Here is a 27920-nt window from a genome sequence, read left to right as displayed (position 1 = left end):
ATATGATATAAGATAATGATAATTTGAAATTTGAAAAGAATACTTCAATAATATATTAATAGAAAATGGATTTATTTATTTATTATTTTATTCAAGGGTTTTATAAACGTTTTGGATCGAAAACCGGTTTTTAATTTTTTTATTTATTGCAAACAAAATTAATATTTTTAGTATACAATAATATAGTCTAATGAGTTATTTAAAAAAATAGAACTTAAAAATATATAAGTTTCCCTTGGAGATATTACAAATGTCAAGTCTTCGTGGAATACCTTTTATACGTCTATCTATTTTACTTTATAAATAAATTAATTGTAAGTCTCGTTAATAAAATAACTCTATAATATTTTTTGATATTTACATCAATCACATTTCTTATAGCATCCGAAAAAGGATGCTCACTGTCAATTTGTTTTTAAAAAATAATGCAATCTAACTAATCTATTCGTTGTAGCTATGCTTCATATTAATACTAATTAGTTATTACTTAGCATCTGATACACCTAATTATAGTTTATACCTACTATCACATCAATAAATTGCATATCCCCGATGAGTTATGACTGCCTATGACATAAATTATAAACGATTGGTACCCACTCGTAAATTCTCATATACCTAACTAATATTGTAGGCAATGATTATTTTTTAAACGGCAGATAACGTTGACCGAAAACGTAATAAAATATGTAAGATAAATAAAGTATGTAATATAGTTGATAACAAAATATAAATTTAATATTTTTTGGATATTCAAACACTTAACACAATTATAATGTTCTTTAAAGTGTAATAAAAACTAACAAAAAAATGACAAAATATGACAATAACAAAAACATTTTAAAATCATTAATTTGTTACTTACAACCAGATGCTATAACCTTAACGAATTTGCAGTTAACTTAAGAGTCAAGAAACTGAGTCATTATCAACCTTTTAATACAAGAAAAATGAAAGCTTTTTACTTTTTTGAGACATATATTTTTGATTGAAAATTAACAAATGAGGTCAGAATATAGATCTAATAGGTATCCTACTAATAGCAAAGTCATGTTTTTAGAGAATTATTGAGGAAAAAACTAATTAATATTATTATTAATTATCACTACAGCAATTTTTTAAAACAAATCTAATGTTGAAATCGATGTATAGTAGAACGTAGAATATATTATATAAGTAGAATTACAGGGTTGTCCTTTTCATGTTAAATATTTTCTGTATAAAAACCTAATTTAAGGTAGTGCATAGGTGTTTACAGAGCGATTAAGAACATTTTACAGGAACAACAGGATGATTGGACATTTATAGTTTATCAATCCTTGCTATATAATTACATTTTTACAAATTAAAGAATATTATAGAGTTTATCAAGTGTTTATTATGTTTTAACAATCTGATTACAGGGATTAAAAAAAATAATGTTCTCTAAACTCATTTCAAATGGAGGCTACAGCGTCTTAATATAGACTGTATTGTCATTTTTTTTTTATTATTTACAAATATTGTACATAAATTTAGATAGATGTTTGAAATTTAGGTACTAAGTGTATTTTGTTCACAAACAACTCAAATAATTGTTTTTTAATAGGAAATACATGAATTATTTACTTGAATGTTATTAAAATTAACATCAACGTGACAAATATTTTTATAACGTATCAACCTAAGAAGATTGTTTTGAGATATCTAAAATAAACTGCACCAATGCTCTTGTAGGTTGACCAGACATTCCACTGCTTATATATGAGCTGTCTTGGCCATTAGACTTCATAACACCGGCTATATCCATATGAACCCAATCTCCTGGCGGTGCAAATTCCTATCAACAGTATTTTCGAACGTCGTATTACACACATCAATAAAGTAAATAAGTAGTAAAATATTACTTTTAAAAATGCGGCAGCTGTACACGCACCGCCTCCTTTTCCCTTGCCGATATTGTCCAGATCAAATCCCGAATAACCTTTTATTGACAACATTAAATAAGAAAAGTTTAATGTTTTTTGTTCATAAATATTAATAGTATTAACACTAAGTTAATTGTATACCTGACAATAAAGCAGAATAATAATTCCACAGTGGAAATCTCCACATCCTATCACCAGTATAGTTGCCAGCGCACTGTACATCGTTCCATATCTTGTCTGCCGTACTAAACACTCCTGTCGCAGCACCGCCAATAGCGACCATCATCGCGCCTGTATAAAAAAAATTTGTTTATATTAATATAATGGTAACTTTTTGTCACATGGTTAAACATTTAGTTCTACACAAGTTAAACAAAATGTATTTTTTTACCTGTAAGAGTAGCTAGATCCAAAGTTAACTTGGGATTAAACGTTGCAGCATAGCACAGTGCATCAGCGAGAATGAGTCTGCCTTCAGCATCTGTGTTGTCCACTTGAATAGATTTACCGTTCATGGCGACAATGACGTCGCCAGGTTTCAACGCACTACTGCTTGGCATATTTTCACACAACGGAGTCAAACCTACATCGATAAAATACATTTTACACAAATCAAATTAAATCTAACAAGTTGCTTAAATTATATTTACCGACAACATTAACAGGAATTTGCAGTTCAGCAATGGCCGATATAGCGGAAACTACATTAGCAGCTCCCATCATGTCAGCTCGCATTTCACCCATTGCCGACGACGGCTTGATAGAAATGCCTCCACTGTCAAAAGTTACTCCTTTGCCTATTAAATAATATTATTGTTTTTCTGCTATAATAGTTTATGTACTGTAACAGATATACCCACTAACCGACTAATACAATTGGTTTATCATCTTTACTTCCTCCGGAATAAGTCATTTCTAAAAACGCCAAAGGTTGGCAGCTGCCTTTGGCGACGTTCAGCAAACCTCCCATTTTTTTTTCTTCGGCCCAACATTTGTCGTGTACTACCACTTGAACATTCTGGTTTCCGAGTACTTCTTCTACTTCCTGCAGTTTTAAGAAAATGCAACAGAGTAATTATAAATAGATAACAAGACTTTTGCAATAAGTTTTCATTCAGATAATAATTCAAGCAAAGCCTTTACTTTTGAAAATAATGTCGGAGTCATATGATTAGCGGCAGACTCTGTTAGTTTTCTAGACCAATTCTGGGCATTGGATTTAACAACACCACGAGACCACTCGTCCCTAATTTTAACAATACAAAAATTAAATTAATTATTAAGTAAATTTAGTTCATAATAACATTTTTTCTAAGTAAATGAAATACATATTATGGCGGTATAATGCCTAATGTATTTCTTTATTAGGTAATTTTACATTATTATGTAATAATTTTACATTTAATGTACAACACAATAGCTTGTTTTGGACACATAATTTATTAGTTAGTAATGAAAATTGATAAATGAGCACCAGTAGAGAGTAGGCTCCTCTAATAGTGCTGAAGTTAGATTTTAATTTGTAACATGCTTTTAAAATAGTAGTAGTGTGTTAAAACATTTTATGTAAAAAATTAAAATACCGCTCTTATATCATAATGTCAATAATAAAATACTCACTTGTCGGAATTTTCAAACAAAGATATTTTCGGAGAGGGTTTCTGCTCTTTTTTGTACTCTTGAAAATTCCATGTACCCAACATGGCACCTTCCGCAGCACTCTCTGAATCACCCATTGAGGATAAATCTATGTCTTCCATCCCACAATCAATGAGACTACGACAGCCAACTTAAAAAAATAAAAAATATACTCGACAAATTAAAACATGACTAACAAAATCAATAGCTGTTGTAGGTAACAATTTTTTTTTTTTTAATTTTACTTGCAGCTGCATTTCGAACATTTTGTTTTTTAGGGTCTACTCCATCGGAAAAGTCTTTTTCATCCAATTCTTCTTTACCGATTCCAACAAGCGCAATAGTTCCGTACTTTTCATTTGCATTATAAAAAACTCTGGACTTGCCCTTTTTCAGAAAACCATTCCCACTATAAAACATTGCATCCGAGTTGGTATTTCACTTTAAATTAAACTCACACATCTCATCACTAATATAAAATGAACATTTTGGTTAAGGACAAAGAGACGAGAAAAGAAAATAAACAAATTGCAAGTTAATAAAAAAAAATTATTTCCAATTATTTGCTTTATTTTTTATTCCTTTGTAACTGGGTGTTTATTTTTTAAACAATTATAAAATTTAAAACTTTTTAAAATTACTAACGGTTATAATAAAAAAAATACTATAAATAGGACATAGTAAACATTTTCAGTAGTTTGGAAGCACACAATATTTGTAACATGATTTAATTTTTAGCTAATTATAAATATATGTATACATACATATATATAAAAAAAAAATACAACACAATAACATTACAATACACACTATTAGTCACTAGTGTAAAAATAATTAACACAAATATCACACCATTCCAGGACATATTGCATACAGAGGAAATTACATTTTTTTAACTACAAGATAATAGCAATAATAAAAAAATTTAACTTATAATGAATATTTACAAATATAATAATACATACAACATTTTTTTTGTTATATAAGTTCAAGTACTTTAATGATTCCTTGACTATTAGCAGCCATAATTATGTTGGAAGTTTGTCGCCAGCACACAGCTGAAACAAATTCATTTACATCATCGTCTTTACGTCTCTCTTTTTCTTCTTCGGCTGCATTTGATAATATTGATGTAGTTGGTTCAAACTTAAATGTAAACAGTCTCTTTTGCAATCCTTTATAGTACACATATAGTGAGTTATTTTCGGAGCCACATGCAATGTAGTCGCCATCTGTGGCTAAACCAACAAAGTTTTTCTCATTAGTATGACCTACAAACGATCGGAGGCAACCCTCTGCAGCATCGTCAACGTTCCAAAGTTTTAATTGACTATCAGTCGAAGCAGAAACCATCTCTTTACTATTTAGGAACTTGACATATGATACAGCTTTTTTGTGGCCTTTGAATATGGCCAATGCACGTTTTGCATGCCGTAAATCGTAATAATGGACGCAATGGTCGGCAGAACCAAATGCTAAATGCGAAGAGCTTTCTGGATTAAACTTTACACAGCAAACATTTGCTTTTGCTTCAAGACAAGCTACAGAACGATCTTGGTTGAGTGTCCACAATTTGACTCGTGCATCATCTGATCCAGAAGCCATGAGTCCAGCGTCTGCTTTGTTAAAGTCAACACTCCAACAGCGTTTTTCGTGTTCCCTAAAGACTCTCGTACGTTGGCCGGTACCTGCATCCCATACAGACACAGCGCCTTCATAATCACTACTTGCAATAGTATTTTTTCTATACGAATTCCAACTAATGCAAGATATTTTTGATGCGGACACCATCTCTACGCAAGGATAATGAATATCAACAGTATCACGTACGACACTTTCGTAATCAAACACCTTAATACGTTTGGTGACGCCTGCTATAGCAAAATATTCGTCGTCTTTGTCAAATTCAATACTTGATACTATTGTTGAGTTATTAAACATGTCAGTACCATAATTTAATGTAGCGACAGGCCTTAATGAGTTGTAACGAGAAAATTTGACTAAGTTTTCACGAAATGCGTCCAAGCTAGTATCTGAACATTTATCTCCAATATTATCATCTTCTGGGTCTGCCATTGTTGGACCAAATACTAGTTCTTTTGCTCTCAGAGCAAAATAACATTCAACAAAATCTTCAAAATGCGTGCACATTCGACGACGCTGGATATTACCACAGCCACTATAATTAGTACTACTACTGGCGCAGGCCACACTCGGAGGAGAGCCATTTTTGTCACAAATTTTATCCTCAGAGTCTGATGATAAAGGTCTCTTGGCTTCCCAATCTTTTAATATTTTTTCGACAACAGCGACATCTCTTTTTACAATTTCTACCTGACGTCCAATCCGTTGCATTTGGGCTTCTTTTTCATTGAGTAATCTTTCTAAGAATTCATGCAGCAATCTATTTTGTGCTAGAGCTGATTCAGCTTCTAGTTTACGTTTACGCCGTGTTAAAAGCTCTAACATAGCATCAACATCAGTAAGTGTTAGTTTCTTAGATTCTGCGGTGACAAAACTTCGAAGACCAGTTTTATTAGAATCCATTTTTTGGGGGGGAATTTGTAATTTAAAATGGGTAACTATTTTATTAAGCGCAAAGTTTGGAAATACATCTCGAATTCCTCCAGCAAGGTTACTGCCACACTTTGGACAAGATGTTTTAATTTCCAGAGACGTAGCAATACAACGGTAGCAAAAGGAATGTCCACATTTTGTAATATGTGCTTCTTCGACTGGTTCATAACAAATTGGGCAAGAATAATCAGTGGCAATTTTATTTGTCGATAATAGCTCATTTGTAATATTTGAAGCCAGATGTTGACGTTTTACTTGAGGTATACTGGACTTTAGTTCTTCGATTTTGTCTGACATGTTTTATACATACATGTGTATATATAATATATATAATTTTTTTTTATACTTTTAACACATTTTATCTCATTGAAAACTGAAAAATAAGAAATAATATGTTTTAGTATGACATAAATACATTTTTTGTAAATATAAAAATGCACTAAAAAAAAATTAAAAAATAGTACTTAAAAGTTGTACTGATTTTGAAGAGATAGTTTGTTTTAGATTATGTTTAAAAAAAAAAGACCAAAATTTAAATGAGCAATACACTTATTATGAACTTCGTGCGAATAATTTATAAGAAAACAATTTAGTTTTCTAAGTGTTACAGTATATTATTATTCGAGTATGATTCATACTTACTTTATGAATATTATAAAAAAAATGAAAGGCTAATTTTAGTTTTTATGTATGTTAATTAAATTTATTTTATTTTAGAAAACCAAAATAATAATTTTGTAAAAATTTTATATTAAACTATTTATTGTTACTAATTGTGAGTATAAGTTATTAATTTATAGTAATATAAAATTAGTATTATTTTATAAACCATTTAGTTAATAATGAGTAAACAATCGTTTTATAAATAAATGACACACCAACACAAATTATCTCTTACTATTTCAGTTAAAAAAAAACAAAATTAAATTAAACTAGAAAAAAAACTAAAAAATTTAGATGAAATCTTAAAAAAAATACCAATTGTAATGTATTTGTTATTAAAATAGAAAACGGAATTAATTAGGATAATGTATTGTAAAAAAAAGAAATTGTATTTACGCAAATAAATAAAAAGTTGTCAAAATTTGATTGTACATAAAACTATCATTGTAAAAAAAATAATTAAAAATACTAGATTGCCTTAAAACAATTTAAGTATTATGAATTAATATTTTAAAATTCTGAATTATTTTTATAAGAAAGGGAAGCAAATTATGGTATTATAATTATTGATATTTAATTTGTACATAGTGTATATTGAAGAAATTAATCTTAAAAATGGACGTACCTGATATAACAGATCATTTTTTTGAGACTAGTTAAAGTCCTCAAAGCTCATTTATGATGGCAAATATTACATAAGGAGACAGCAAAGAATAACGATATATATCAACTAAATAATTTAAATAAAACTGATAACAAATTTAAGACAGTATCAAATAAGTGAAAACTACAAAAGAAAATAATAATTGCAAATTCCTTAAAACCCACTAAAAATTATAATATTTGAATAAATAAATATTAAAAACTCACATTTTCAATGCTTTCATGATAACATTATTGCTATCTTGATTGACCTTTTCAGCAGAATTTGTAAGTTTGATATTTTCGCCCTTTTCATCGACGTAAGCACCAACAACGATACCTTTCTAAAAAAATGTAATTAGACAATTATCAAAAAATTAAGAATATTGCACTTATGTAAATATTATGGATTTTTAGCAAAACATTTATTTTTATTTTTGGTACTTGGCGTGGTTAAAAGAAAAACTCCAAAAAATAAAAATTTTAAGATGTAGTCTGTTAAGTATTTTGGCCTGATTAAAAATAAATATTTAGAATTACTCCATTTTTAATAATAATGAAACTACATTTTTCATATTTTTAGAACGATTTATAGTACCTACCTTTTTATAATCAATTCAAACCGCAAAATATCAGAAATATAATATTTTTTACTTACGATTTAGATCCTAATAAAATGATATACTACAAAATTTGTATTTTTACTATTTTTCTATCCGGCAACAGTAAAGCACTATGATAATTCTTTTTGAAGATTGAGTGGAACATGTTCAATTTAGTTTGAATTTAGAATACTTAAGTTTTTATGGGAAATTAAAAGGTTGAAAGCAATAAAAAGTTCAAATAAGGACTATTTTAATGTAGACTCTATGTACAAGGCTGTTTTTCTCAGAAAATATATTTCATTAATAAAATGTTTTGATTACATTATCGAAACATTGTCTATTACAAGTGCTAATCTTTATTGTTGCAGTTGAAATAAATTTTCACTAAGTGTGTTACGATTTTTATTATGTATAACTGTATGTACAATCCCGTATTGTTAAAAAAAGCGAGGTTATTGGTATGACTATTTTTTGGGAATGGATTCTAAATAGTATTAAATAAGCCTCTGTTGTTAATACAATTACATAGCTGGTTGATTACACATTTAACAGACAATGGTTCAATTCTAACAAAATATAATATGGGTCAGTAAAATGTATTATTTTCTTATCGGCAGCATAACTTCTATACACGAAGGTTTGATCTATGCTCCGTCTTACTTTCAAATTGCTGGTGGAACACTCGCTCCGACCGTGATTGATGGTAATTTTTTGGAGAGCACTTGTCAGGCGTGTCAAACAAATTGCAGATCGGTGTGTGTACATTGTGGTCAATGACGATTACCGCATATCCGAACGAAAGTCGGCGAGCGAGAAGTGCGTAATTGGCGTCGATGAGAAGTCGTGAAGTGTACAAAACAAAATTTTTATGAGGTATGAATTCAAAAAGCAACGCAAGTGCTATTATTGCAAGTATTATTATTTTTTCGAAATCGTATTTTACATAAAAGTCTTAGTCTCTCAAGTACACACGGACGCCAATGGAGATTGGAGTATTGACCGTCGACAACTTGTTATCACTTTTGGTGAACTAAATGATAACCGATAACGTCCACGGTACGGCGGACCTACCGTGAGTGTACCAGTACAACCATGAAAAGAACACAGGTATATTGGCCACAACCATGATAACCGTAAAATGGCTGCCAGTATTCTCGGGCGGCCGTGTGTTTCTTACGGGCAACTCTAGCAGCCATGTTGTGGAAATTGATAATACCTAATAGTATTGTCGTTTTACCTGTTTTTTTTTCATAAATACAACGGTAACTCCAGTATTTCTACCTCCAGTATTTGCGACATCTACCAGCTATCCGGATAACAATCGCCTTATGAACGACCGCCTAGAGTACACTACTAAGTATGCAAATTGAAATTCAATCTTACTTCTAACTTTTAAGCCATTTCCCATGGTGATCTATCCAATTTGTTTTAATATTTAATTTTCACCCATCCTTTCAACATTGTAAATATTAAAGCCATAGTAATCTATTCTCTTTCTCAAATTTTTTTGGGCTATTGCCACAACTTTCCAACTTGCTCTAATCTCTTATATTGTAGTATTGTACCTACTAATTTTTTCATATTCTGATTTCTGAATACTATCGTAGTCGCTCTATGGAGGATGTATCCATCCATTTCAACATTAACATTCCATCACTCTTTTTTAGTATAATTAACATTCACTTAATGGTACTACTTTGTTTTATAAAACCATCTCATCACGTAAACTGTACTTTTCTGTCACATACGTAATATCTTTGTGGTTTATTTCCTCAGCATTTCTATTATTTTACTTGACATCTTTTTTTTTTTTTTTATTAATGGTAAAGGCTCAATTACATGATTATTAGCCTAGAAGTTAATGTACAATAAATTTAGGAATTAGAATAACATGACATTTATAGTTTATGGCTTATATTTACTACATTGTGAAAAAAATTGATGATTTCAGTGGTGTTTTCTTCTTTGAATGCTTGGTGAAGTGCTTGGATTGTTGAGTTCCTTTCGTGCTTCTCTATATTTGGGGCAGTTGATGATTATGTGTTCTATCGATAATATTTGCTTGCAAGTGTCGCATACTGGTGCTGGTTCCTTGTTGATAAGGTATGCATGGGTTAGGTGAGAGTGGCCTATTTTAGCTCGGGTGATGTTTGTTTCATCTCTTCTTTTAATGTTAGCGGGGTACTTCAATTTTTTGACGCTTAGTTTTACATTTCTAAGTTTATTGGAAAGAGGAAGGTTTAGCCAAAAAATTTGCCATTTTTCCATTATTTTGTGGTAAATTATGTTAAAAGTTTCGGGTGAGATTAATGTCTGGATTTTTGTGGAGAGAGGGGGTGTGGTGGCTTCATATGCTGCCGTGTCTGCTTTATCATTTCCGGGTATTCCTATTTGAGATGGGACCCACATGAAACATGACATATATTTTGTTTACCATATTTTTATATTGTTATAAAATCGCTTTTTTTTTAAAAATGTGAACATTTTTTTATAACAATTGTGTGGGAACTTAAAATAAAAAGCTTTATTTAAATGTTTTTATTATTAATTACTAGTTCTATTAGAAAGTATGTTTTTAATTAGTTTGTATATTATATTTAGTAACCCGGTCTTTTTTACATTATTCATAATTTTCATGTTCTACCTGTCATTTTTGACATTTTCATGTCTTAGCTCTGGCACATAACCCTGGCAAATATCCGAAAAAAGCGTTACCATAAAAGCGTTACCAAAAGAGCATAACGAAGGACGGGAGATAGGGGTGGAATAGGGGGTAGGAGATAAGGGTGAGATTTAGCCGGTAAATAACCAAAAAAAAGTGTTACCCAAAAAGCGGTACGCTGTTACGCGCCGCAATGTAACAAAAACTACGAAGCGACGACGAAAGACAATTATCGGAATGACCATTTCGGATCTATTTCGAATGTTAATCTGTTACGCTGTTATCTGATTTGAGAAAAGAGATATGTTGTACGTTCAACGTTCAAATTAGAACTAAATAATAAATTCAAAACAGTTTAAGAGCCCAATTTCTCTATGAATTGTTTTAAGCCAGCAAAAAACACTACAATTTTAGCCAGAAACTTGACGTTTTATTATAATACTAGCTTGTTACCGCTCGTTAATTTACTATATAATTATCTATAATTCCACCACTACTCTAAATTTATTCGGTACTTCAACAAGACATGAAAATGATCTTTCGTGGTTGCAGACTCGGCTGAAAAACTGTTTTGCTAGCTATTGTCACAACCCCCAAACTTGTTCAGATATCTTATTTACAATGTTTTCTTTATTCTCACTGTGACTGACACTTTTAAACACACAGCCATCTCGACACTAACATACTATTCAATTATTTCATCACTCTTTATAAGTATCTAATACATGCGGATATAATTTTTTGAGCTCACCGTCAAACCTTACCTACTGTACTAAAATTAACTGTTTTATAATATACATCTAATTAGATTTGTCCCCGATAAACTTATTAATGTATACCTTTTTTTTAGCTTTCTGTATAATCATAATTCATAATCATAGAAATAAAAAATAATCGCTTTTTATACCGCATGACTGTTTAAAATTAAATTATTAGCTAACTTAATAAAAACAGTATTTTATAATTGAAGAGGTCAGTAGATAAAATCAGTAGTAATTTATAGTAAACGATGAAAACAATGTTGGCAAGGTATTTTTAATTTGTGGAAAGTAGCCCCTAAAGATATTTTGTCTTTTGGTCCAAAATTTCTAAATCAGGTCCTGGGTCCCTCGCTTCATTAACGTTTAGTGTAATCGAGACCGATAAACAAAAAAAATGTATTTTAACCCACAGTTTTAAGAACTCTCAATATTATTCAAAGAACATCAATTAGTTTTTTTTTTCAAAATTAAATTATCAAATTTTAAAAAGGGTAGATTACTGACATATGTCAATACATACGATAGTGGGTTACCCACTATCATGTACCCACTGTGGGTACATGTAATAACATTGGAATTTAAATGTGTTTTTAATTGTCACGGCTACCTTTGAGGCCTACAATCTGCTTTTTATATACTACTTGTAGTCAACTAACTTTCCGGATATAATAATCTTTCAGGTATTTTTTCCATTTACTCTACTGCATCTCACGTTCACAAATATATAGCAAATTATATCATGTAAATTTTAACACGTTGACCGCCATGAGCTCAAAGTGAGATCTCACAAAATTTTGTCCTCACAGCCAACAGTTTTTTTCTCAGTTTACTCAAAACATTTTTGAAAATTCTTTTTCCCAGATTTTTTTTTAAATTTTGTAATTATTTTTAAAAAGTGGTTTCTAATAAATGTTTTATTGTTTCAAGTTAATTATAACTGAGATTTCGCATTAGATCTCATGGCCGTATGATGTCATTCTCTGTAAAATTATTAACACGTTGACCGCTATGAGATCTAATATGAGATATCACAAAACTTTGTCCTGGCCGCCAAGGGGTTTTTTTCGAAGTTTACTCAAAAAATTTTTGAACATTTTTTTTCTCAGATTTTATTCAAAATTTGTAAACATTAATAAAAAGTTGTTTCTAATACGTTTTTTATAGTTTCAAGTCAATTAGAGCTGAGATTTCGAATTCGGTCTTGTGGCCGTAGGATGTAACTCACTGAAAAATTATTAATATTACCCTTACCGCGAGATCTTCAAATAAATATCATACCAATTATTACCATTTTATGAGATCTCAGATTAAATATCAAAACATTTTTATTTAAAAAACTAACCTCTTTATCATTGTAGTAAAACATATATTATACTAAAAAAGTCTTTATTTTCTTCTTGAAATTTGAAAAACATAAACTATTTAAATACTATAGTAGTCGGTATATAACAATATAATGGTTATATAATAAAAACTGATCTCCCCAGTTGGGGTCATCATCTGTATCATCGTACGATGAGTAATCAAAGGATGAATTTAACATGTCATTAATACGGTCAGTGTCCATTATTAATTATTAAAAACTTAATATTATAATAATAATATTAAATAATATATTATATTATGTTGAAACACAGTACGTTTAAAAATATATGCACATGGTATCAATGATAAGATTATCATAGAATACATACATTTCAAAAAATCATAGAAAAAAAACTGATAACGCTAGACGCTTGCTAAAAAGACCCAATGAAAGTGGCAACACTGTACTTTTCAAATAAAATGTTAAAATACTGATAATTGAAACCAGAAACGAAATATCACCAATTGATAATAATTGGGAATGAGATCTCTTAATAAATCTCACGACATATTTTTGGGAAAAAGTTGAGATTTCGAATTATATCTCATGGCCGTTACAAGTAACACAGTGAAAAACTCCGTGGCGGTCAACGTGTTAACTATACTATTACTAATACTATTACCGTGAGATCTTCAAATAAATATCATACCAATGATTACCATTATATGAGATCTTAGATTTAATCTCGACAAATTATTTATTTTAAAATAAAAACTGCAATTCTGAAATCTCATCAGTCATCAATCGAAAATAACTGTGAATGAGATCTCTAATTAAATCTCACAACCAATTTTTTGAAAAAAAAATTTTAGATTTAGAATTACATCTCATGGCTATTACAAGTAACAAAGTAAAAAAAAAACCGTGGCGGTCAACGTATTAAAAAGGTTTTATAAAGTATTAAAATTTCAAAACACAACAAAAGCAAAACATATTATTGTGTTATATGTTTATATTTTCTTAAAACAATTTGCATTTAGCTTAGTACTAATTACTGAATACACTAGCCGATTTTATTTTAATTAATAATAGACGTTTGCATAACAATGAAAAATAAACACTTAAAACGCAATCGTAATAAAACAATAATAATTTTTTTTATCAAATAATATAAATCAAGCTATGACGTTTGTTATAAATAATAAAATAGTGACTAAAGATACAAATAATTTGGTTTCATTAAATTGTTAAAATTATAATATGTAAGAGAACATGCAACAAGATGAACCACGCGATATCCAATTTCAGATAAAGCGTATTACTCAATAAATTATTTGCATTTTAAAGTTTTGTTTAAAAAAGAAAATGTTTGTCTAAATATAACGGTTTTGGTTAATATCATATATGACCATAGGAACAGTATTAAAGACTAGTAAATCATTTTTTTGGATTGAATATGGGTAATATTATGAAAAAACTGTATTAATATGGTTATAGCTATTAATTTCTATCAATTTGTGTATTTTTGCTTTGCTGTTAACGATGTATCATCACTATAATTCATCATTGATAATGTTAAAATATGTAACAACAATAAAAAAAAAATTTTGTAGAGAAAATTAGAGTAAAACGAATAGTTTTGTTTTATTATGCTACCCCGTGATTCATCTTATATCATGTTAACTGATAATTATTTAAGTATAATAATACAAATTATGAACATCGAAAAATGTGTCAATTAATAATATAACGCTTAAATTGATGGTGATGTAATAATTTTGATTTGCAATAACTCTTCTTACAAACATGGCTTATTTACAATACATAGTTTTATTTGGTATACCTAAATGTAAGATTAAGTGTATATACAACATGTTTGGTAAAACAATATACGAGTGAAGTATAGACATTTTCCTGAACTTTAATTAGTATTATAACATTTTTAAACATACCATTTTTTTTTTTTAATAGATAACCTTAAATTAAATCCGGTGGCAATAAAATCATTTATTATTTATTTACAATTTATTGTTTAGAAATTTTGTGATTTTAACATGGCCACTATTCTTGTGTTTTGGGGAAAACTTTCCTTTTTGTGTTTCAAGTGCTCACAAAAAATGTACCTATTTAAAATGTCTTAAATAATTAGTTTTTGATTTAACAACAACTAATGTTTTATAAATGATTAACGTTTAAACATTATTTTTTTTAATTACTTAAGTTTCTATAGATATTGCTCATAATATATTTTGTGTTCTTTATTATTTATATATTTTCCTGAATTTTTTATGCACACCGCACATAATATTAGTCTTAGCACTAAAATGGAATTGTTTAATGAAATAAAATAAAGCGCACTTGACTTGTTCCAATACTCTTTAATAGTCAATAATAATATTAACATTGTCTACGGGTAATGCTAAATGTCTGATAGGTAAAACCACTACTAAAAACGTTTCAACTCAGTACAGGTAATTTAAACAAACATCATACACATTACACATTACCTGTCTTAGGATCTTACAATTATTATTTTATTAATAAACATAACATTTTTTAAATAAAACTTATTTTATATTATATATAGTTATTTTTTTATGTATACTAATATACATTATATAATTTTGCACGTGGAGGTCAAAAAACAAAAGCATTGCGGTAAGTTAACCTCAGGAAACGCGATTGGTAGGTTATACAATTTTTAGTGAAGCGCTTAAAAATGTTATATAATATATTATCCAACAAACATTTGTTTATAAGATACATTTTCTTTTCACACAATATACGCATAATTTTACAACAAGTAGTCAACTTTAACTAGTTATACTTTAAAAGTATATAGTTTAGTAGGCATCATAAGGATGAGTTGCGTTTACATTCGATAGTGATCTATAAATAGTTTATTTTAATCTAATAACCATTATAGATACAAAATAATTTTACGTGTCTAATAAAGTTAGTTATAAATATGTAGCATTTAAATAGGTTTGTAGTAACATTCAACACAATGTTATAATATAATATCATAATGGTTTAACAAAGCTATAATAGTACAATAATATCGGAGGTAACACGCGCCAAACAATACGATAATTTTTTTGATTTTAAGTAATACAATTATTGTTGAATTTTGATTATTTTAAATATTATTATTGTTATTAATAACAACGATCATATTCGTACCATACAAAATCCTAATAAATAAAAAAAAACCATTTCGGTACTGATATTAAACAAAACCTTCCACAGGGCTCATAGTATTATAGATCATACAACAATTCTAAAGACCACATTAACAGTAGGTATATTTTATTTTTTACATATTTACAACCAATAAATTCATACAATATAATTTATAAAGATGAACATACCCGGTCAAGAAATAGTTTCACACTTATAAGCGGTACATCATAACATTTTAAACAATAGTCATGAACCATGATTATCAAATTGATGATATTTGAGCGCCGAACGACAAAAAGCCATGTTCCGCTTTTATCACACGATATCACATTTATTAGTAAAAATAACACGGTTCGGGTTGCATGTTAATTTACGACGATGGTATACAAGAAAAGAGTATGTAAGCACAACATTTAGACCGAGATGGCTTGTTATTGTTAATTTAACCATTAATAATTGACCGTATTGCCAACTTTAAGCCATTTAAGCCCTGTCAACTTATTGTTCTTTATTATTCTTCTTATTATTCTTTTTTGACTTTTTACGTTCAAAATCCAATATTACCATTCAAAATCGAACTTATTAATTGGGCGATTTCCAATTAGGCAAAGTAAATCTGCTAAAAATAAATCTGAACATTACATTTCAATGTTAATATAGTAGAACACCGCCGTGATTACATACACATACGTTATTTACCTAATTTTTCGAAAGCATGATATTTGTTGTGTAAAATTGTTTTGGACATGATTGGAACGTTGAAAAAACTAGGTGACAGATCAAAACAATAATTAAATATCTTGCGGTAAAAAAAAAAATAAGAAGACGGTCCATGTTGAAATCATCCCAGGTTTGGTCTTTTTAAAGCATGACCAAATCGTCTTCCGGGATAGATTCAAATTCCGTTTGTCAGAATCGCGTGGCTGCCACTATCTGCGACTGAGGCGATGGATTCCCAAAAACTTGTCTACCTGTAGCTTCTCTCTGTTCCATCATGCATTCGCTCTGTATAATATAGAAATATTAAATTGTAATAGAGATCATCGGATTATTGTCTTATAATTGTATGCTGACGAATTAAATATCTAGAACATCTAGCAACCATGCACATGCGTCTCATGTATGTATCATTCAAGTATCAAAATAATACTATCACGAATAAAATACGATTGTTTTAATGCTACTCAGTGTATTATACAATGTACTGTGTACATTTTACACCTAGAATTACAAGTTCATAACATCTTTTTGTAAATTGTGACCATTTAATAAATTAGGTAATCTCACGCCTATGTGTATGAAACGAAAAATGACAAAATACATGCAAAAAACTATAGAACTAACTTATAGTTTTTACTATAATAGTCTTTTATTGATTATGTGTAATTTTCTTAAGTAATTTCTCAACAGGTTCAATAGTTTATCAAAGCGATTGTTAATACAATTTTAATTTATAGACATTTTACTACAGAAATTTTATATAACAATTTAGAATTGTTTTGTTACTCTTCACTATATTTATTTATTTTCATGTTAAATACTTTTAACATGAATAGAGACATTATTATTGCAAGCCATCACGTTGTTGGCATTCATTACTCTAGCATTTTTGAGACTTCACCGTAATTCTATTAATTGTTTAAAAATCCCCCCCCCCCAAAAAAAAAATACAAATGTCTGAAATACCTGTAGATGCGACTTGATGAAGACGGTGAACAAAATAAATATACAATTTGAAAGTATAAAAAAAAGGCCATGGCCATGTATTTATTTAAGAGTAATTCATAGTGAGAAAATTGACAACGGTCATCTCTATTTATTTTGTCATGTTAAATATAATAATGTAGAAATACTTTATTGTTAGGGTGGTTTGTGTTGTGTATAAATCTAGAACTTACGCAGAATGATTAATTTTAAAACAAAACTACTTAGTTGGATAGTAAACGTAAAATTAGAATAAATGTTTCGAAAAATAGTACAATACCAAATGGGATTATTATATGAAGAGTTTATTCCGCTGGTATCCGAAAAGGTCTAAGTGAGTTTCTTACGTCTAAATATTTAATTAGAACATTTTTTATTAAATACCCTGCAACGCATTTACCTTCGGACTTTGTAAACGTTTTTTGCTAAATAATTAAAAAAAAGTTTCCAACTATTAGAATGTCTGAATTAATTTGAAGGAAACTACTCTATATATACAGGAGTAGATGCCCGTTTCTTCAAAAACAACTACTGCGAGTATTAGAATTTACCATTATTTAATATATTTTATAATAATTTTTTTTTTAACCTATACATAGGAACTGCTAAATAATAGAGTAAAATAAAATCATAAAAATAATATAGTAATATTGTACATGCAGTGATAAAATTACAATAATAAAAAAATAAAATACAAGCAATCTAGATATATAATTACAACGCTGTTTATGTTCTAGAAAAAAACAAATAATGAAATAAATATATTTTGACAATAAGAATATAAGTGGTTCTTAGAAAACTGTAACGTTAGACTAGGGTAATAATTCTAAAAATATAATAATAACACAACGGTCATGCATACAGTAATTCATGCTGTGACTTTGGGAAAGTTGACGCTTAAATATAACAATATCATTTCTGATGTATGAAACGTACCGTTTTTATTGAGGGGCTATTATTGGTAACGGTCTTTTTTTAAGGGGTTGTGCTTACTGCTTAGGCAATATTTTAATCAAGTGCGACGAGCGTTGAGAATTTAAAAAATTAACAACAGTGTACTTGTGCAAGTGTCAACGATATTATAATTTTATTTTTAAATAGACCGGTATTTGTTTCAACGTACCGATCGATTTAATACTAATTTCAAGAATCTGAAAACGGATTTTAACTTCTTAAAGTATATCTTCTAAGTAATTTTGTCACTTTTTTCATTTGTTTTTTGACTTTCAATGTAATTCTTTGTTAAATTTTATCGTTTTTTTTTAATGAATGCCAACTAATTTGAAGTTCAAAATAATTACAAAAATTAGGATAGTATTTTCTTAGCAGATATGCTGAGCAAATGAAATCAGGTTTTATATCATTATAACGATCGGAGTAGGTACCATTATATTCATATCGTTAGACCGGTTGGTAGGTACGTTGGAAGAAAAACAAATTTATTGATGGCAATCAATACTTGTTCAATTTTCTGAAGTTCGTAGGCTTTTCGTATCTAACGTATGGGTTTTTAAACGGCTCAACTTAAATTCAATTATTTTCATTATAATATAGACTGACAAGCGCACGCTTTTATAGTTATATTTATTTGGTTTAAGTACATGTTGTAAGAATGTAGGTACTAAACCGAAGTGGGCTTTAATATGCTTAAAATAATTTTCGGAGAACATGACAGGTTTCCTAAGTAGTGTTTATATTTATTCGAAATAGAGTATCTATTCACTCAGATATTTTCGTATCCTCCTATGATAAATCCCTTACTATGTTGATGTATTTCTAAACTTTTAGAAAAATAGACGATCGAGCTTCTTATTCCAATTACGGTTATTTAGAATAATCGCAATGCCAAATTCAAACCAATAGGAAACTATAAATATATATTTTTATTAAGTAAAACTATTAGGTACGTTTCTAAACGTCAACTCTTCCATAAAGGTGTCATGTCTAAACTAGGTTTAATTTTCAAACACATTCGGTGAGAGCAAATACATGAAGCTGTACAAAAAAAGTAAAACACAAAGCATGTTGTAATAAAATTGATAAGGTATATATAATATATAAATATATAAATATTTGTAATCAATGGCAGCGTTAGTATTGGTTTTATAACGTACAACAAACCCATTTTATTGTAAAATTGGCAGTAGATAAACGTACAAATACCTCGCGGTAATTTAAATGAATTCTAGTAGCTACGTTTTTTTTTGAAAATGTTTTAAATAGGCTGTACATCATAAATCTAATGGTAATAACGGTAATAGGTATAATATACTAATATTATGTAATAACGGAGCGGGAAAATCATGCTCGTTTTGTGTATACGTTTCGTCGCTATACCGTGCTTTCGCGCTGGTGTGACGCGGGCGGTGTCAACAACAACGGTATCTCCACGGACCGGTCGTGGAATTGACGGTTGCCCATGGCGTTGGGCCCGGGACCGCGCATCTGTGTGTGATACGGCTGCTGCTGCTGGTGGTGGAGAAGGACATGATGAGGGTGCAGCTGCTGTTGGTGGTGGTTGAGCAGTACCCTGGACTGTTCGACGGGCACGTACTGTACCACGCCGTGGGGGTCGTTGGCATGCCGCAATATGGACACGGGCTGCTGTTGCGGCACCGAACACATAAGGGTCGGGTACATGGCAGCGGCGATGGGCTGCTGCGGTTGAAGCTGTGGCGACTGCATTGGACCGCCGGCCATGTCTCCGTACTGGAACTGTTGTGGTAATGGTTGCAACTGTTGCTGCTGCTGTTGTTGTTGTTGTTGTTGCGGCTGTGGAATTCCCCGAGTCTAAGAAAAAAGTATATTTCATTACCACTATTAATTATACGTTGTCATACTTTGACTGAAGATTTAAAAAACAGTATAATATATGGCTGCTAGTCAAGATACGTGTAGCGATCGAAAGGATAAAACCGCGGACAGTTAGAAATGTGAGACGTCGACGACAAAGATCTAAACGTGTTAGAAGTAATAAACGGAGAAAAAGCAGTAAATTATTACTGATTACGGTCGACGGTCTCCATATCATATTTTCTATAGTTGTCTGTTTGCTGCTCAGTAATTATTTTTGTTGGTTTGTCGTTATACGTTTTTTTTGTTACATTTTGTTTGTCAGTATTGAGTGTTCTATTATGTAATAAAAATTGTATTATATAATATATTGTTTGGAAGCAAGCCGGGCAATATTAGCCAATACGTTCAAAGTTTTGATGTCGTGTGAGTTGTTACTTTCCTGTTGCTGCCCTTGTTGAAACCACCTACGTTGTCCGTGGTTTTGTTATGTGTGCGGTTACCCACTTCGTGAATAATTTTGTATTGTTCAAGTGTTTTAGATATTGAACGCATAATTTGCCATTTTAGATCCTCTTTGAACGCCCAAAATTGAGTTGCCAAATGATTTTGATTTTATTTATTTATTAGTATATTATTGGTCGTGTGACCGTTTTATATTTAATTTTTTGTTGGTTTTTGGCTAAGTATTAATTATTATTATCTCTTAAGAAGCAACGGCACCTTCCTCATTTTCAACAACTTATAAGAGAACAAAAAAAAGCAGTTTCAATTACCTTTCATAAACATTACTACCATGTAATCAATTTTCCGATTATTAATTTTTACAAAACTCTTTATAACTATTTAAATTCTCTGGGAGTTTTTTTAAAGAAAATATAAGTACGTATTATTTTTTAATGTTTAGTTGTGTCACTCATTTTTGCCAAAAAGTCACTTTGCCATTCTTGATCTAAGACAATTGATATATAAAAAGCCGAAAACGTTTTCAAATTTACATCTTTCAAGGTTTTAATCTAATATAACCTGGCCATGATGGTCATAAGAAGTTTGTTTTCGCTATAGTGTTTTAAAACTTATAGATTTTTCAAGTCTTTAAATATAAAGTTATACATGTACAACATTTTACCTGTTGTTTACACGGATCCTGTTCAGCGTTACAAGACGAATACAACCGATTTTGATTGCTGTTGAGTCTTTCAAATGCCTTCTCTTCTTCATCCAAATATTCTGTGGACAAAACAAATTTTAATCTAATTATAAAAAACACTGTAAGGGTTTTAAAATATATTGAATGCTTCATAGGTCTAAAAGAAATCACTATATTTTATATAGAACGTAATAATATTTGAATGATTTTTTAAAACTATTTTATATATTTATTAATTAGATACCATTGTCATGGGGTATGATGTCCGGGTTTTTGTCCAAACCATCGTCTGAAGTTTCTGATCGATGGTCACTCACGCTACCTATGGCGGTTTTTGATTCGTCAGCAGATCTTTCACGTTCTTGACGACGTGTCTGGCATCGTTTACGTTGACAAGCAATGATTGCACCGATAACACAAGCAATCGTCAACACTAACGCTATACTTCCAACGACAATGACGGCCAACATGGGAGTGAATTTAGTAGCAGGCGAAATAGCTAAACACAAAAATCCAATTGATTAAGTAAGTTTAGCGTAGTACACTTGAAAAGAGCACTTTACAAATGAAGAAAAGTGGATCACAGTAATTTGTCAAACAAATACGCTAAAGCGCGAGAAAAAAGAAATTGCAAAGTTTATTTAATTTCGAATAATCTGACTTACAATATTGGCCACAAAAAAAAAAAAAAGAAAGAAATAGGGATGTTTTGGACACGATTACTTGGCCAATAATATTGGTTGCTCAACTTGTAATAACTATAGGGGGCATGAGCCACCACGCTTGTCATCCTAGAAACGACAAGCTTTACATTAGCCCACTAATAAATTATCTTACAAAAAAATCTTACTGAGGTTTTAGTTTTTTTAAAAACAGATATTTAATTGTTCCTGATATAAGGTTATTTCTTGGGTTTCTCTTTGGCTTTCTGTTCATATTTTATAATATAAATTAGCTAAAATATAATGACATACCGGTGCGTTTCTCGGCTGATTTTAGCGTGTGCGAGTGCAGTTGAACCGGATCTGACGCACCTCGAACATTGTAAGCATACAGACTAACGTCGAACCCTATTCCGGACTTGAGGCCTCCCACGGTAAATTTGGGTTCATCCGCCGTCACGTTGCCGGCCAAAGTCTGTGCGTGTCGGTCGTATACTTCCATCACGAAACGCTGTGATAGTCCGCCGTCGAAGCCAGGCTGACATCGCACGGTCAGCGTAGTGGCCGTTTGATTTTGTACCGTACAGTTTTCCACACTATCGGGTCGTCCTGAATTAACACGCAAAATGCAAATTATAGTATAATACTTGCAATCGCGGCCGCCACTTAATGTATTAACAAGTTAGTTATGTGACTTTTTTCTTGCGTACGATAAATAATAAAATTGTAAAAAGTAAGACCGGTGTAAAATGTATTATCCACACTTGCACACTAGCCGTCGTTATACCATTCTTGATTAAATACTTTTAGGTTACTTGAACCCTATTTTTAAGTACCAACAAATTTCCAACAGCCACCAACCATGTAATATTTAACCTACTACGTTTCAACTTTAAGACGTAGGAAAAGGATATTTCTATTTTTGTTTTTTTATATCATCTTTTTATAATTATATGTTAAATAACCATCGAAATAAATGTTGGTGTGCATCAGTATATTGTATAGAGATGAACTTCCTAGCCGTCTTTAAATTGGTCTAGAATATTACTGTAAGTAACGGTGTTTGATTCAGCATGAACAATTTCTTTGAATTGAAAAAGCATTCGAAATGGTTTAGCTTTGAGGCAAAACTCGAAAACAAGACTTTAGTTATTTTTCGATAGTTTGTTTAACTTGCTCAACCGTATCCGTAGACGGAACAAATATCTTTTTGACTATACGCGTCCAATAAGTGCGCTTTTGTGGTCGGAGAAATGCCTGCTACCCTCTTCTTTATGCTGGTAAGTTTTGTCAGGAGAAATCGTCTACTCTAATGTTTGGCGACGACAGTATTTTGTCAAAGTTTAACGCCAAGTAGAGCGGCTGCACAAAAGGCTTGTTTTGGTTTTGTTTGGTCGGATGTCAGAAATCGGATACCGGAAACACCATATTATAATAATAATAATAATAATAATAATATTATGTTAGGACTATTATTGTTATTTTTGAAATTTCTCTGCGTTTATATATATAGCGTCGAAATAATATGATCTTGTATACGGATTCATTCATGTTTTTATAGCAGTAATGAGTTGAAAACAAGGGCATACGTTGTTTGATTATCTTAAGGAAGCGGCGAGGGGGAAAGGGGTAACCTATTGGATGTCATATTTAGACTGTGTTTATAACAGTGACGTAAACAGAGATATTTAGAGTCTAAATATTCTTATTTTTATTTTTTATTGATATCAAGGAAATGCTTTAGTTTTTCTCCTTCAGAACCATTTTGATATTTTGCGCATTTGACTTCGCTAATTACTTTAGAGATCAATATATTAACTATATTTTATCATTCAGGCTATCAAATGTTAAATAAGAACTATTGTGCTATAGCAAATAACTGCAAATATATGCTTTTTCATTAACTCTTAAATTGTTGTTTTTTTTAACCAATTTAAAAGAAACCCACATATTATAGTACATTTAGCCCTAAAGTAAAATAATGCTTTTTCTGTTAGTGAAATCAGATTTGTTCTGACGTAAATAGTTTTAGAGTTAATATTTATTGCATTTTGATAAAGGTAGGTATGATTAAAGGAGTAATTTCTCAACAGCTATTGAGAATTGAACCCAATTTCTATGCTACATTTTTGGTTGCTAATGATCCTAAAAAAATTTCAACATTTGTATGTTTGACAGTCTTTATTCTAAGTATTATAATTTAATTTAGTACAAAAAAAAAATAGCTATGGAGAGAATGACTTCTTCTCCGCAGTCTAAACACTGAAAACTATAATGACTTAATGACTTTGATTGAAAGTATTCATTCATATTACGGTTGTAATTATTTCTGTACACTGCCCGTCGGTGGTGTTCTATTATGAAAATCCCTCCACCCCTTTTTTTATTACAGTATACTCGCCCACTGTAGACTGCACTTAGACCTGCCACAGTCGCACTGCCACTTCTCAACAGTATTCGGTGCCATTTATTTTCGTTTCCGACGACCGTATACATTATTATTGTACTCAGCTGCCGTCCCTTTTTTCAATTTTGTTTTTCCAGCCATTATTTCAATTGAAATTTATCGCGTTCCTATGTTACGGAAGTTCAGTGCACGTATGTGCAATTGTAGACCGGCAACTTTGAAATATCGATTTTTTTTTCTCTTTTATTTTTATTAAGGGTGTACACGAGAGAGTACTAATAGTAAGTTGTTCTATAAACACCGGATTACAACAATACGTTAACAAAAACCTACGTAGACCGTTGTATTAAGACAAATTGAAGTAGGTCGCAAACCCATCGCGTTCTAGATATTTTTTCGCATTTATATTTGATATTTTCCCCTTAAACAGGAAAAGTGAAACCGATAAATTTTGACATAAAAAAGTCTTACGGCTGTCGAAAATTTGTCATTAGCAAACCTGAACAGGGATTGTTCAGTTCTTTCTTGGATTTTCGGATAATAGACGTCTGAGTCTACGTAGAGTAAGAAAATTTCAAAAAAAATTAAACAAGTGCGTTGTGTATAATGTAGGGCGATTTATTGACGGCCCAATAATAAATAACATAATGTTTGATGAGTTCGGAACAACACAGTCGGCCGTGAATACCACCTCACCTCAACGGTACTAACTGATAACATGACAACTGAAGAGCTATACGGTTCGATAAATGATATTAGAGAAATCATCATATACATAGAAGAAAATATAGCCTATTTCGTCAATTTCAAGGGGATACATTAATTTATTGACATGATATTCTCAGAAGAGTTTACTAGATTGCAGAAATTGGAAACATTTTACAAACAAAAGTTTAATGTAACATAATCACTATACATATTTACTTTAAATTTGTTAAGTGATTAATTTTAATTTACAAATCAATACATTTTTTTTAAAAAAAGCACAACAATTTTTCTAGTTTTTATAAAATGTTTTTACTTCAATCTAAAAATGTTCAAAAACTTAAACTCGAAACCTTATGGTTTATGTATGAGTTCAGGGAAATGTATTATGAGGGTCTTGAAATGGAATTTGTTCTTTTACATTCAGTTTGGGGATCTTTTCGCTTCACAGTTGTCATTGGCTCGGTGTTCATTTGGTTGGTAATGTGCTCAATGTTAGAGGCCGACGGTAATCTACTGTAATTTTTGTGAAAATGTTTGCATGTTACATTTCGTGTAAAGCATGAATTTTTTTACCACGATAAACTTCCAACCTAAGAAATTATTGTTACCCGTTATTGTTATTGTTATACTTATATGATAGTTTAAATTTATAGTTAAGTCGTTTACAGAGTACAACATGTATGCCTAAGGTAAAAAAAGAAAGCAAATGAAAAATTTGTATTAACCATTTTTCAAAACGCACACATAAGCCCTTTTGTAGTCACTTTTACTGAGTCGTAGAGATACATCCATGGTTATATTTCAACGTATGTTTTTTTACTAATATTGAATCTCCAACAATATCAAACAAATATTTTAGCATTATGCCATTATTTAGGATAACCAAAATATGACTAAACGAATCTAACTGGGAAATTTGATTGAATAAAATGGAATATTGTTTATTGGTAAACCGTAAAATAATTATTATAGAATTAGCAAAGGAGAGATTATTGTTGAGTGCTATTATATTACATTATCATTAGTTAAATATTATTTAAAAAAGCTGTGTTTTATCTATTAGCTATTTAACTACTTTCCAACTAATTATTTTAAACGTAAAATGAAAGTTGAAAAAAAAAGATTGATCTGCTAAACGAGTATTTCACTCGTTTATTCTCTTCTATCGTTTTCTATAAATTTTACATTTTATATATTTCTGTTAAAATTTAAAATTTTGCATAACATTTTAGACTGATACTTTTTGCCATACTAAATATCTAAATATTGCAGTTATAAAGCATAGTGTATTGTATACACAGGTGTTGGACAAGGTACATTTTTAGAAGTACGCACAATGTTCGTGAAATTATAAGAAAAATCATAAGCACTACGGTTCTTTAAATGTATCATTCAAACGGCGTTTGTATTAACGGTTGTTGATATCAATGAAACTATACATCTAAAAGTCCCAAAACATTGTGTTTTGCTATGAGTTTAACGACACTAATTGTCATGACTTGCTTCGTCTCGTGTACGATTGGTTTTGATAGTAAAATTAAAGAGATGGACTACTATCTTAAAAAAGTACAACAAACGACCGGCCTCGATTTTGGACACGGAAATATTCGTAGAATATACGACTTTTATTGGTTTTTCTAAACGTTATTATGAAGATCCTAGTTTAAAATTTACATATTTAATGTAAACTGTATATAAGCACACATTTTAATGTTATTTAAGTGCTAAGTCGCAAAGCCTCAACCTTGATTATTAACTATATATTTGGATCGAAACACGCCAAATTTTTTACAAATAATGACCAAAACGCAAAGTAACTTTTGAAGTGCCTACCAAACGGAACATTCTTTTGTTATCAAGTTTAACGTCTTCTCTATGCGGGCCAAAAAGCCATTTTTTAATTTTTTGTTTTATAAATGTTTATATTTTTTACTTCATTATCATTTTTTTAAATAAATATTCCTAATTTTTTAATAGACCAATCAAAGTCGGTCCTTCATCCTTCATAGAGAAAATAGTTAGAGAAACGCCAAAAAATTATTTCTACGAAAGTCATTTTTACTATTTATTATTATACTACGATTATTTCTTAAGATAAGTATTTTGTCTTACCTTGACAAACTTGACCTCTCTACCCAAATTTTATTTCTAGATCCACGCCTGCCCCAACAACAACAAACTATTTTTAAGAACTTTATTTTTATTAGGTACAATGATTTTTACCAATATCTGTATTTTTACCATTAGGTACAGTCCCGCATCAAAGCGTTTATTTAATAGTGATGTTAAATCTTTAAATAATATTTTTTAAATCAAAGGTTGATAATATCCTCGCACTAAACATACTATTTTATAATTTGGGCACAAAGTTATTTAAATATATTTTCCCAACTGCCTTTTTGAACATTCAATAGATCGAAAGCCAAGTAACTTAAAATTACGATGCTCTATAACTATTTTAAAAATAGTCGAAAATGTTCCAAATTTATATGAATTGTTCTTCAAATATAGTACTATCGATAAACATTAACAAACCAAAAAAATATCATAAA

At 30.1% G+C, this 27920-nt stretch overlaps 2 protein-coding genes across 6 annotated transcripts in view; both read right to left on the bottom strand.

The window, feature by feature from the left end:
• Positions 1–1136: 1136 nt before the first annotated feature.
• LOC126844563 (E3 ubiquitin-protein ligase COP1-like) lies at positions 1137–9046 on the bottom strand. Of its 2 annotated transcripts, XM_050582850.1 has the most exons (11): positions 8693–9046; positions 7656–7771; positions 3791–3954; positions 3528–3696; positions 3051–3153; positions 2772–2952; positions 2558–2704; positions 2299–2490; positions 2049–2198; positions 1887–1963; positions 1137–1819 (listed from the first exon to the last, which is right to left on the bottom strand). In XM_050582850.1, exons 1-11 carry the CDS (start codon positions 8795–8797, stop codon positions 1664–1666), a joined length of 1560 nt encoding a protein of 519 aa, XP_050438807.1. In that variant the 5' UTR covers positions 8798–9046; the 3' UTR covers positions 1137–1663. The 2 variants fall into 2 exon arrangements, with proteins under 2 accessions (XP_050438807.1, XP_050438806.1); XM_050582849.1 differs by lacking the exons at positions 1137–1819; positions 1887–1963; positions 2049–2198; ... (5 more) ...; positions 3791–3954; positions 8693–9046 and adding an exon at positions 3974–6495.
• A 4955-nt stretch (positions 9047–14001) lies between these two features.
• Positions 14002–27920, bottom strand: part of LOC126844259 (hemicentin-2-like) — a 261328-nt gene continuing 247409 nt past the window's right edge. For 3 of the 4 annotated variants that reach the window (XM_050582305.1, XM_050582306.1, XM_050582304.1), the window contains exons 11-15: positions 22566–22862; positions 21836–22090; positions 21571–21671; positions 19986–20438; positions 14002–16949 (exon numbers count right to left, since the gene is read on the bottom strand). In XM_050582305.1, coding sequence (XP_050438262.1) covers positions 16854–16949; positions 19986–20438; positions 21571–21671; positions 21836–22090; positions 22566–22862 — 1202 coding nt within the window. In that variant the 3' untranslated portion in view covers positions 14002–16853. The remainder of the gene's footprint in view (positions 16950–19985; positions 20439–21570; positions 21672–21835; positions 22091–22565; positions 22863–27920) is intronic. The other variant, XM_050582308.1, reaches the window with a different exon arrangement.

Source organism: Adelges cooleyi, unplaced genomic scaffold (assembly GCF_023614345.1).
Source record: "Adelges cooleyi isolate 19-005CV unplaced genomic scaffold, UGA_ACOO_1.1 ACOO_flye_CR_arks_rails_tigmint_CR_PRNA_651, whole genome shotgun sequence".
Taxonomy (NCBI): Eukaryota; Metazoa; Arthropoda; class Insecta; order Hemiptera; family Adelgidae; genus Adelges; species Adelges cooleyi.
The sequence above is the reverse complement of the archived record's forward strand: the minus strand, read 5'-3'. Positions and strand labels throughout refer to the sequence as shown.